Source organism: Hemicordylus capensis, chromosome 1, assembly GCF_027244095.1.
Source record: "Hemicordylus capensis ecotype Gifberg chromosome 1, rHemCap1.1.pri, whole genome shotgun sequence".
Classification (NCBI taxonomy): domain Eukaryota; kingdom Metazoa; phylum Chordata; class Lepidosauria; order Squamata; family Cordylidae; genus Hemicordylus; species Hemicordylus capensis.
This window is the reverse complement of record NC_069657.1, coordinates 264,685,587-264,698,030: the sequence shown is the minus strand read 5'-3', so window position 1 is coordinate 264,698,030 and position 12,444 is coordinate 264,685,587. Positions and strand designations below refer to the sequence as shown.

Genomic DNA, 12,444 nt, shown 5'->3' with positions numbered 1-12,444 from the left:
TTTTTCTCCCTGTTGAGGAATCACAGTCCCAACATGCACATTTGGGATTATGAGCCGGGACTCCCAATCAGAGGATGAAGGTGACTGGGAAGTGACTGGGAAGAACCTAGATTGTGATTGGGAAGTCCCAAGTGATTGGGAAGAACCGAGATGAAGCTTCTAGGAAAGTTTGCTTTTTGTTTCAAAACATACACATCACATCTACTTTGCGCCAGAGTGAGTAGAGAGAGTTCCAACACATCAGGAAATAGAGGAAGGGCTTCCAGTTTCTAGGGACTTCAGTCCAAGGATCACTTTTTATCTAAAAAGCAGTGGGTAGCAGAATTGTAAGATCTATTACAGAACAAGTCATGTTTATTTACAAGTTATGCAGAAGAGAGAATGGGATACATTTTAAAAAGCTGTGGTGTCCAGATCCTGAGAAGTAAGAGTGTGCACAAATCAATTTTTGCAATTTGATTCAATTTTGAATCAAATTGTGAAAACTCGAATTGATTTGTTGAAAACAGCCAGCGTGGCTGGCTGGCTGCCTTGATGAATCAACCTCAAATCACTCAAATCTCTTTGAGTGATTCAACTGCCATTTTGAGGACCATTGTTCTGGGGGAAATGGGCCTCAAAATGGTGCCATGGAGAGCTGGTCCACTGATTGGGATCGATGGGTAGACCAGACCTCCATGACAGACTTAGTGCATCAGCCCACCTCAGAGGACTAATCAAACCAAGTAAACCAGTCCTCCAAGGTGGGCTGATATGCTTAAGTCCAGAATGGAGGGCTGGTCTACCCACCAATCCCAATTGGTAGGAAAGCTCTCCCTGGAAAACGTGGCATTTTGAGGCCCATTTTTTCACCTGGAAAATAGGCCTCAAAGCAAATCACTTGAATCTATATAGGTTGAACCAGGGGTGATTCTCCTTGATCCTGAATCGGGCCCTCTATTTTGAGGTTGCCACAATGATGCAGTGGGGAAGTAACTTGCCTAGGGAGCAAGAGGTTGCTGGTTCGAATCCCCACTGGTATGTTTCCCAGACTATGGGAAACACCTATATCGGGCAGCAGCAATATAAGAAGGTGCTGAAACGCATCATCACATACTGTGCAGGAGGAGGCAATGGTAAACCCCTCTACTATTCTACCAAAGAAAACCACATGGCTCTGTGGTCGCCAGGAGTTGACATTGACTTGACGGCACAACTTTATTTTGAGGGCGATTTGGTTCAGGGTCGAATTTTCAAATTACCCCCAATTTGACTCGAATCTATTTGAGATTGAATCCAATTGTATACCCCTAATGAGAAGTAATAAACCCATTCTATTCCGTGCTGATCAGTCCTTACTTGGAGTGCTGGCTGACATTCTGACTAATGTTGTGTGAGTGCTCCAAACCCCTGTGCGCTTGCAGTGCTAACAGCTCTCCTGGCACTCTGGAAGTGTTCTGCACAACCAGAAACCCATCCCTAAGGGTCAAGAATGTATTTCCAGTCTAGCAGAGCACTTCTGGAGTGTTGGGAGAGCTCCAAGGTATTTGCCTTCTTGTGCAAGGGTGCCTGTACTTTGCAAGCACAGAAACTAGAGTGGGTCTAGCACTGCAGCAACTGGTGTTTGGAGCATGCATGCACCATTAATCAGGATGTCAGTTCCTGTGTCCAGTTCTGGGCACCAGGTTTTGAGAAGGACATTGATAATCTTGAATGTCCTCAAAGGAAGGCAACAAAGATGCTGAGGGTCTGCCAACCAAGTTTAGCCTGGAGAAGGGAAGACTACGGCAAGATACGACAGCCATCTTCAAATATCTGAGGGACTCACACATAGAAGATGGAGCGGACTTGTTCTCTGCCGTTCCTGAGGGCAGAACTAGAACCAATGGGTTGACATTACAAGGAAGCAGATTCAGGTTAGACATCAGGAAAACTTTCCTAACTGTAAAAGCTGTTCAGCAGTGGAACAGTCTGTCTCATGCAGTGGCCGGCTCTCCTTCGCAATTGATTTTTAAAGAGCCACGTGTCAGGGATTCGGTAGCAGTTTCCCACACTGAGCAGCATGTTGGACTAGAATACCTTGAAAGTCAACAGCTCTATGAGTCTATGGTTTTTCCATCACACAAGAATACTGAAAGTTCAGGTATTATATTTTGACTACAGCAAAAACTGGTGGAACACTGGTATCCCCACCCTGATGCACCCTGATGTGTGAAAGGATTCTTTGTGGGTACAGAGCAGACGTTTACAAAATGAAGGACTGCATACAGCAAACGAATACAGAGAAAAATATGCTCTCTTGTTAAACTAATTTGGGGTCCTCCAGTGAAACTATTTGGCAGTAGGGACTGGATGAACAAAAGGGGAGAAAGGCATTGCTTTGTCCAGACATAAAGCATTCAACCATAATTTCAGATACATTACAAGCTTAGTTCTCACTAAGTACTTATTTCTGGGCCATGTCATTTCAGATTGTAGGTGTGGGCCCGGATCACTGAATGCTCATCTGGACACCAAATAATCTGGCTGTCTCTTCAAGGACAACATTGTAGAGCTAGAAAAGGTGCATAAAATGGCAACCAAAACAGTCAAGGAGCTTCAACATTATCCCTATGAGGGAAAGATAAAACATTGGGGGCTTTTTAGTTTTTAGGTTTAGTGGGGGAAAGATGACTAAGATGAGACATTGTAGATAAAATTATGCATATTACAAGTAATTTTTAAAATAAATTATCTTTCATAATACCAAAACTTGGGGTCATCCAATGAAATTGAATGGCAATTGATTCAGGACATATCAAAGGAAGTCCTTCTTTACACCACACCTAATTAGTTAATGAAATGTGCTGGCAGAAGAAGTAATGATGACCAGTTGAGGGCCAAACTAGATGTGCATGCGCACAATGTGCTCTAGAGGTATGCTTGCAACCAGAAGCGCCTCCTTTTGTGTCAAAAACACTCATGCAGTGGGGGACACCCAGTCGGGAGTTCAAAGGCAGGCAGAGAGGCAAGAGGAGGTTCATTCTTTCTTTGTGCCCCGTATCTCGCCAAAAAAATCCCACGCCAGCAGCTATTTGGCCCTGAAGTGAGTGATTTATGCTGTTGAATAGGAGGATGGCTTTCAGTGTAACATGGGGTAAAATAAAAAGAGGACCACCGCCTCCCTGCCTGCCCCCTAGTCCAAACCAGGCTCACTCGCCCCAACATAGCTGTTTTTGACCCAAAATGTAACACCTGGTGGGAAGCCTGCCTCTCTAGCATGCCCCAATTTATTTCTCTCTTTCCCCCTTTTTTTGCAAATGGGGTTTCACTCAACGAACATGTCAGCCTCTTGCTGCATATATCTGGAACTAGCTTGCAAACATTTGTTGTTGGAATTACTTAATGGAATATGGCCTTGGGCCCATCCCTACAGGCTGATGTCCCAAGGGCTGCAGGAATTCAAACTGATCTTTGCTCACTCATACTCTTTGCAGGGTCCAGCATGCAGCTGTTCAGACAGACTAAATCATCAGGCTGACTAGATGTGCAGTCGTCATTTTAATTGCAACATCTTAGGAAAACCCAAACAGCAATCTTTAGTTTTACAAGAACTTCTACAGGAGCTCAGGAGCCTATAAGGGATAAAATGTATAGTCAGAGAAGCCCACCTGCCTCTTCATAAGCAGCAAACAACACATGGATAGTATCAGATGGAAGCTGGCACTTCCTTGCATTAGCCCTTCCACTGACCCACCCAAGGAGAGACGTCAACAATATTCCCCATATATTTTCCATAAATTGCATACAATGCAGGCAGCAAGATCCCTAACTTTCTCCTCTCTTGCTTCAAGATAGTCTCATGGGCCAGAAATGTATGATATCACAAGGGCATATAGAATCATAGAAAAGAAAGGCAGCTCCAAGATTATTCAGACCAAGTCCCTGCCCTATGGCATAATTCCCTATAGTAGCCTGAAGAAACTGAAAAATGATGGCGATCATTGCCTTCCTCACTCTTCTCTGAACATGCCTAATCCAGCCCAACACACACCTTGCATTGAGCCTTTGCATCTCTACCGCCTTCTAAACCTTCCACAGCCTTCATAAAATGTGGTGATCAGAACTGAACACCATCCTCCAGCTGAGGTCTAGCCACTGCCAAGTGAAGCATTTCTGTTCTTTCTCAGACCACCGCCAAAGGACATTTCCCGAGGCTTGGCACCAGTTTCCAAGTTAGCATGGGACTGATGGGAAAATAATTTAACTGTTTATTTTTTAAAAGACATATCCACGTCTGGAAGAAAAAATTCCAGCCACTTTAAAACTTCTCCAACACAATGGATTGCCAAAGGTACAAGCAACAGAACTAATTTGCAGTTAGATAATGTCACCCAATGTCAGACCAAGTGAGATACAGGATTTCTGCCAACAGAAGCAGTTTAAGTTCCCTGAAGCATCACACCTTGCAGTGCCCTTCAATTTTGCAACATGCCAAAGAATAGCAATCAAAGCATCAAGCTCAGGTGGCAAGGAGAAAAATGCTTTATGTGACTACAAAATAATATACTCAATAATATACTCAACTACCCCCAAAATATCAACAGCCCAAGGAAACAACGAGGCTTCTGCTAAGTTGGGGAAGGAAATGGTGGTGAATTTATAGCACAGCATAGTCAAATTCACACAAAAGGCTTGGGGCATGGCTACCAATGCTAGGCTTGTCACCTGAAGAGATCCAAAATAAGGAAAACATTGTAAGACCTTAATAAGAGCAAACACACCACACACACCACCATGCAAACTTGGGAAGTCTCTATTATACACACTGCATAACTTTTCAAAGCTTGCTTGCTTGATTGATTGATTTAATGTACCACCTGACTCCAAAGGCTCTAGGGGGCTGCATAATGCACTTTATGCAACCAACAGAACCCCTTTCCATATTCTTCATGATATTTCTGCATTCCTCTGCCTTTTTTGCTGAAGGCTGAATGGAGGAAGATGCCGTGATAACAGTTTACAATCAAAAGCTTTGTCAGAATAAGCCATGCCTTTACGGGCCCGGGCTGCTATGCTTCACAGGGATTAGCCCCCCTCCCACCCCCTACAGGGTCACTCCAAAGCCTCATGGGAGTTGTAGTTGCTACCAATGCAGCCTATCACCTGGCTCACAGGACTAAAACTGCTTTCTAGAGACCTGCAGTGTGATGCTACCTTCCAGCCATTGTGTGTGCTTGCTCACTGAAATAAGTGGTTCTGGCCCAGCCCCAAGGCCAAAAAAAGGAGCAATCTGTGTTCCTTATTAACTTGAAAAGAGACACTACATTTCAATCCTAAATCAGGAAGAGTTCCTTGAAATAGGAAACAGGTGGCTAGCTAGCCTAACCAGTGCCAAGAAGAGTTTACTGTGGCTTTGCAAAGTCCACAAGAAGACATCTGATCACAGATCTAGAAGCAGATCATGTAGATCCTTTACTTGGATTACTAAACAAAAGTTCTGACCACAAGTTCTAGGACTGCTAAACCAAAAGCACCTGTGTGATGAGCTTGCAGGCTCAGGGCAGGTGCACATGACCCCTGCCCGGTCTGGAAGTGGGAAATATGTTGGTACTCCAGAGTGCACATTCCTGATGGACATGTTGTCTGAACTTGCCAGAGTCCAGTGCCTGCCCTCCTGCTTCTCCTGAGACTCTACCGACTTCTGCCATCAAGATTTGAAGTTGGGTGGAAGCCGTTGGTGGAATCTCAGGTTCAGACGTCCCACCTGCCAGGTGTGCTCACCGTCTGTATTGACATTTTACCAACATATCTCTCACTTCCAGACCGAGCAGCAGTCATGCGAACCATCTATAATGCTATCCCATATTTGGGCACTGCAGCAAGCCAAGCCAATGTTGTGTGAATCACCTCTGTCCCCATCTTTTCACCCAACCACAAGAGAATGCATTGGGCCTGTATAAGGCTCTCAGTATTGTAAGGTACAAAGCAATGTTTCAGGTGTACTTAATACTGCCCTGTTTCCCCTGCCAGAAATGAATATATGCATTTGAGAGTAACACATGCCCTCATGAGATGGATGGTACGACACGTGGGTATCACTTGTGCACATGGCCACTTCTCAGATCCTCCTGGCTTTATTAAAGCATGGATGGATGGATGGAAGTCTTCGTACAAAGTGTGCTGCTGTGATTCAGTCAGATCCTGAAACTATCCAAAGTCCTAAGAGCTATCCGTTCCAGGCAATGTAAATGTTAAAACAGTTGGCAGCTACAATGAAGTAGCACCAGAGCAGAAGAGCCATGGTTGCTTTCCTACCCTGCATGTGGATTCCCTGGAAGCATCTGGCTGGCGGTGTTAAAATCTGGTTTCTGGCCTAGAGGGGCCTTTGGGGCCTTTGATCCAACAGACCTCTTATTATAGTCACAATGGCCTCAAAATAAAACAGAACCAGTTGCCTCCATTCCTTTTAATGTAGCAGGTAGTAATCATTGGGCCTGCTCCCATATGCTCTTGCCCATTTCAAAGGGGCCATGGAGAACTTCCCTGTGGATTGGGCCCATGGTAGTTTGTTATTGCTGACTTCAAGATGTTTAGGGGAGAGGGAGCGGGAGAGAGCTGTCTATGGGTTTAAATTGAAAATCCCAGCCGTAAGAAGCACTGAATCAACTGACCAGTGCCAAAAGTCTATGCTGTGTTGGAAAAGAAATTCTAACTGCTGACCAATAAACCACTAAGGAACACACAGTCAGTGGACTAAAATCCTTCACATGAATATTTAACTTGCTGCCCAGGTCATAATTCATTTTGTTTGGTGGGAACAGACTCTGAGGATCGAATCCATTCTATGAGTTCACAAATCCCTGGTGCCCAAATGGCACAAAGACCTTTAAAATAAAAACAACAATTTCCTTTACCCTAAATAAATATTAAGCCTAAATGATGCATTGCATTAATGTCAGTTCATCAGAAGTTAACTCCTACCCAAACTGATCATTATAATTGAAATCTTCTAATCCTTTTCCCCTATTCAAGCTCCTAAAGTAATCCGGTCCAAATAAACCCAGAAAAGGCTGGCTTGCAAAATGGCCATTCCCAGGTTTGCACCTTTTCATCTTCCCATTCATACTGTAAACACTCCCTCTCAAGGCCCTTGAGTGTGACTAATCAAGGTTTTGGCTTTGAAGCGTAACACCCATAATAGTGGGCCTCCTCTTTAAAAGACCCACCGGGTCTTTCAGAAGAAAGTGAAGAAGATCAAGCAGCTGCCTCTCGCTCTTCCTTCCGATCCCTCCTCCAAGCCCATCTTTTCCCATGAAACCTTAGCACAGTCCTCATGCCCGATGGAGTCTAAAGATATGCCACTGAATTGCATATCCTTTCCCTCTTTCCCCTCAACTTCCTCTTCCTCCCCACCACTCCCTCAATTCCTTTCCCTTAAATCTCATTTTCTATCGTAAGCTCCTTGGGGCAGGGATCTTCCGCTGCTCCTCTGCAAGGTGCCCTGTGCGTGGATGGCACTATCTTTAGAAGAGGGCACTCCTGCGGGCTTCCCTCCAGAGCAAATCCTGCTGTCAGATCTCCTCAGTACAAATGTTGCATAATCAGCACTAAAATAAAGTATGGTTCTAATAGTAGGAAAGTACAGAAAGTTTTTTTTCTCTCTCTCTCTCCTCCTTCTTCTTCTTCATTATTTTATTGCTTTGGAAAGCCTGAGCGCTCCAACTGTATAAATGCCAATAACTTCCCAAGTTTTTTAAGGCTGCTGCTGAAGTAAGAGATCAGATTTTAGCAAGTGCTTTCCAGGCACCCAGCCAAAGTCTTCTGATTCACTAAAAGCAACAAGGGGATGGGAGGGGGAGGATGAGAGATAATGGGGGGGGGTGAGGTTGATTAACATCAGTTACCGCACAAATTCGGGGGGGGGAGAAAGAGCGAGAAAAAAGAATCTCTCTCTCTCTCTCTCTCTCTGCCAAGGGTGCCCGTTTACAGCGAGCAAACGCCTTTCCTTCCAACCGCAAAGTAATTTACAGCTGAAGATTCGAAGTCCGCTTTTTTATCCCTTTTTTTCCCCTCACTTCTGAGTCGCTTTCCTTGTTGTTTTTTCCTACTCGGGCTTGATTCTCTCTCTCTCTCTCTCTCTCTCTCTCTCTTTTCTTTCAAGGGAGGTAAGGCTATGGCACAACTTTTGGAGTTTGGCTTGCGAGGCGGCTCATATTTCAGAGGCTTTAATCCGTTTGTACAGGATCAGTTCCTACCGAACATGAAAAAACCGCAACAGAAACGCTGGCAAACAGGTGCATTCCGGGCGAAGAGGCTGGAGGAGTCGCGACTTCGGGAAGGTGAGGGCGCCGGCGGGGGCGGGGCGGGGGCGGCTGTGAGGGGAGGGGGCGGGCTGGCAGAGCCTCCGGCCCTCGCTGCATTGTGGCTCCTTACAATGCACGCGGGAAGCTTGCCCAAGGCAACAAACAGCAACGCGAGGCGCGGGGGGAGGAGGAGGAGGGAAGGAGGGAAGGACTCCAGAATCGCAGCACCTGCTACTCTGCCAACTCTGAAATGTTCAAGATCGCGGGCGGGTCCGTCTCCGGACGCACGTGTTGCGTTTACACCAGCTTCAGCTATGCACAAGAAATCCACATTCCGCCGCCGCCCCCCCTTACAAAAAAACAGTATAATATATGTCATGGAAAATAATGTGATCAACTCCACCCGACACTCCCCCCACACCCATTTCCCTCATAGATAGATAGATAGATAGATAGATAGCAAGCAGAAGGGAACACACCGATGGTCTCTAAGTGACAAAGTTTTCTACTCCCAGTCCCAGTCCCGCCCGCCCCCATTGGACTGGGATGCGTTTCTATGAGGGAGGGGGCGGCTCCTCAGCCTCCCTCTCCTTCTTCCTTTGGATGGGAGAGCATACTTTTCAAAGCAGGGGGGTTGGGGGGTTGTTATTTTAAAGTCCCTCGAAAGAGAGTCCTCGGCACAGGAGAACCTTTTGCCCCTCCAATGCAATTGCATCAATCAACATTCTGCGAGGCAGAGGCCAACTTCTCCCTCTCACATCATTAGCCAGTCTAATGCACTCCAGAGAATCCTTTTAATGCAGGCTACTGGCAGCCACCACGCAGCAGCAGCCATTTGGGAAAGGGCGGGGGTGGTGTGGGTGGGTGGGGGGAGTGGAATCCGAGAAATAATTGGAGATCGTTTATTCCTACTGTGGATCCAGCAAAAGTAACCACCGGTCTGAAAAGTTAGGCGAGTGGGAGGTGCCCCGTTGCGAAGCAAGTGATTCTCCACTTACTCTGTAATGATGAGGCTATAAAAGCATCGGGGAGGGGGGCCTTCCTTTAAAAGTGTCTAGCATTTAAAAGGTCAACACGAAGACCATCCACGGGCGGGGGATGGGGGGGAGCGGCGTTCAGAAAAAGTCACTTACCTGTACCTGGATGCACAGCAGCAGGAAGTGTAAACATCTGGAGAGGAGAGGAGGGGAGGGGGGAAAGGCAACAAAAGATCAGAGGATGAGATGGCATGGTTAAAGTTCATTAAAAGACAAATCACACATATGCTTAGCTGTTTTGTTTCTAAAGAGCACGACTAGTCTCCAATGGTAAGAGGGAGACGCAATGGCAGCTGAAGTTCTCTCTTTAAAAAAAAAAAAAAGGATAGAAAGAAAGAAAACCCTGACACTTTTAAAAGAAGGGTGTGTGAGCGTGAAAATGTCCTAATCCTTACAGGCAAGTGCAGGCGGAGAGCAGTGAATAATACATCGCTGAGTGAGGAGGAGCGGCGGGGGGAGGTCAAGTGGCTTCCAGCGAACGGAGTCAAATCCCCGACCGCAGCCTTGCCATGGGAATGGTCCTGGTTTGTAAAGCCCCGCCGGTTTCCAGCGATCCCGCTTCACGCTGATCAGCAACGAGGCGAAGTTGAGATCCTGCCTGCTTTGCCTCCTCCGAGTGACTCCCCTAGACATCAGCTCTCCTCTTTCCCCCCCGTCTCTCCTCCTCCTCCTCCTCCTGTTCAGTGGATGTGTGTGCGCGGCTGTGTGTGTGCGCGTGTCTCCCGCTCGCTCGCTCGCTCGCTCGTCTCTCTCCTCCGCCTTTGCAGGGATGAAGGTGCTGCTGCTTGATTGTCAGGAACTTCCGATCATCAGCAAACACCCACCCCACCCCCCGCCGCCGCCGCCGCCGCCCCAAGCCTTCCCCCCTCCCTCTCGCCTATTCTCTCCCTGGCTCTTTCCTGAACCCGGCTGCCCAAAGGCGGAGCAGCAGCAGCAGCAGCAGCACTGCAGCGAGGCTCGGGTCCTCCTGCGCGAAGGTTCAAAGGATGGCTCTCTCTCAGGTCCTTAACACTCACTCCCTCTCTCCCCCTGATGGATCGTCTCTCTCTCTCTCTCTCTCTCTCTCTGTGGTCTGAAAGGCTTATTGCTGTGGCAGCAGCACAACAAGCGCCGGACTCTTCCTGCCAGCGATGGGCAGGTTCTTGGCCAGGTCATCGAAGGGGAGGGCTGAGCTACGGATCGCTTGGCCAAGGGCAACCTGAGCGGGCGAAGCGCCTTGCTGCGCCAGCAACGCCGCTTCTGCCCCTTCTCCCCTCTCTCCCTCCTGTCTTCTCGCCACATCCTCCCCACCTAGGCAGAGCGAGCGAGCGAGCGAGCGAGCGCATCATCGGCCAGGGAGGGAGGCGCTGGCTGCTTGCACTTGCTGGAGGCGAAGGACAATCGGAAAGCCAGCTGGCTGGCCGCCTCCGCCTCCCTCCAGTCCCGTTGCGGTTGTGGAGCCTCCACCTGGGCAGCCAGCAGCGACCACAGTAATTCGGGGACAAAGGGAGCGAAGCCACCCGTCTTCTGGATCGGAGCAGCAGGCAGCTGACTGGCTAGGGCTAGAGGGAAAGGAAGGGGAGCTCGCCGTGATAACTAGATGGAACCTCCAGGCTCAGAGGCACTCTATCTCTGAATGCCAGTTGCGGAGGGGCAGAGAGCAGGGGAGGACTCTTGGCTTCATGCCCTGCTTGCAGACATCACAGAAGCATCTGGCTGGCCAACAAGAGGCTGGGCTAAACGGACCTTTGGATCTGATCCAAAGCAGGGCTCTTCATCCTACCTCCACATGTTATTGAGTTGAGAGCCTCCAGGTCCAGAGGAAGTATACATCTGAATGCCAGGTGCTGGGGGAGGGGGGTCCATGAGAGGGGTGCTGCCTCCAAGCTCTCCTTATGGGCTTCCTGTCCTGAAGGCATCTGGCCATTGCTGGAAAGGGGGTGATGGTCCAACTCATCAGGGCTCTTATAAGCATAAAAAAGCACCCCATCACCACCACCCCATCCCCCCTCCACCCTGACACAATGAGGAGGAACAGCAGCAGACCTAGTGTCAGCACTCACAAAGGCACTCCCAAGTCTGAGAAGTGCCAAACATCTTAGGCAACTTACAGAGAGTGAAGAAAAAGGCAGGTCCTTTGGCTCATTCACACTTGTAGCCAAAGGCAAGCCTCCAAACCTATTCCAGGAACTATCCAGAGAAACCAAGCCCTGGCTAAGCTGATAGCCACATTTTTTTCCCTTGGGGTGGGACATGGGGCTAGGGTTGGGGGGCAGACCCTCAGTTCCTTACCCAAATCCCATCATAAGCAGCCTTCCACTTCTGCTGGAAAGCACAACCCTTACTGATCAAGAAGGTCTGGCCTGGGATTCCTGATGCACCTGCAATTCAAAAGTCAGGGAGCTTTGACCAAAGCAGATTGGGCTCCCTTTTGCATGGGGCCATGGGTTGTTTGGGATCTAGCTTTGTTCTCATCCTGATCTCTCCTTTCTCCTAGCCCAGTTCCCTTCTCTGTCCAGTGGCTCAGTGCTGACTATGAAGCAAACACATCAGTCTCTGTCCTCATAGCCACACATAGCTGAGCTTTGCAGCAGACAAGTACTTTTATCAGTTCTCAGGTAGACCACTTTCTTAGCAGCAGTTTAAAAAAACCCTCCTTTTCAGTTTCTCTCTTTCTTACCCCAAAAAAGAATAGGCCTGTGAATGCTTTTCTCTACTAAACAGCAGCAATTCAAGAGGTAAGCTAGTACTACCCCACACAATCCACTGCATTATATTGGTAGTTGTCAGTTGTCCCATTCAGATATGCTCAGTTCACAACTAGCATTCAGTTTAGTGCAGTAGAGGGATGGAGCATTGTGTTTGGATATGGCTTAGGTCCAAGTCCTGCCTTAGGCTCGTCAAAGGCTTTCATCTTTAGTTCAGTTTCTTAACTGAAAAACAAAATTTTTAATCTTTCACAGGGTTGTTAGGAGGATAAAAGTATCAAAAGTACTTTGTACATGAACAAGTGCTGTGGAGGAAAACATGACACTCACAAAGCCTTTCACACCCAAAAGCTTTTATGTGGATCCAGATTTGCTGAAAGGATTGATAAGACCACTAAGTCAAACCAGCGAGGCAAGGATACCCTTTAGATGGTGGGTTCAAATGTGCTTTTTAGT

At 47.6% G+C, this 12,444-nt stretch overlaps 1 protein-coding gene across 1 annotated transcript in view; it reads right to left on the bottom strand.

Moving 5' to 3' along the window:
• FGF18 (fibroblast growth factor 18) overlaps positions 1–9,873 on the bottom strand; it is a 148,398-nt gene extending 138,525 nt beyond the window's left edge. Inside the window, exons 1-2 of the mRNA XM_053290784.1 lie at positions 9,697–9,873; positions 9,398–9,434 (exon numbers count right to left, since the gene is read on the bottom strand). Coding sequence (XP_053146759.1) covers positions 9,398–9,434; positions 9,697–9,731 — 72 coding nt within the window. The 5' untranslated portion in view covers positions 9,732–9,873. The remainder of the gene's footprint in view (positions 1–9,397; positions 9,435–9,696) is intronic.
• Positions 9,874–12,444: the final 2,571 nt, after the last annotated feature.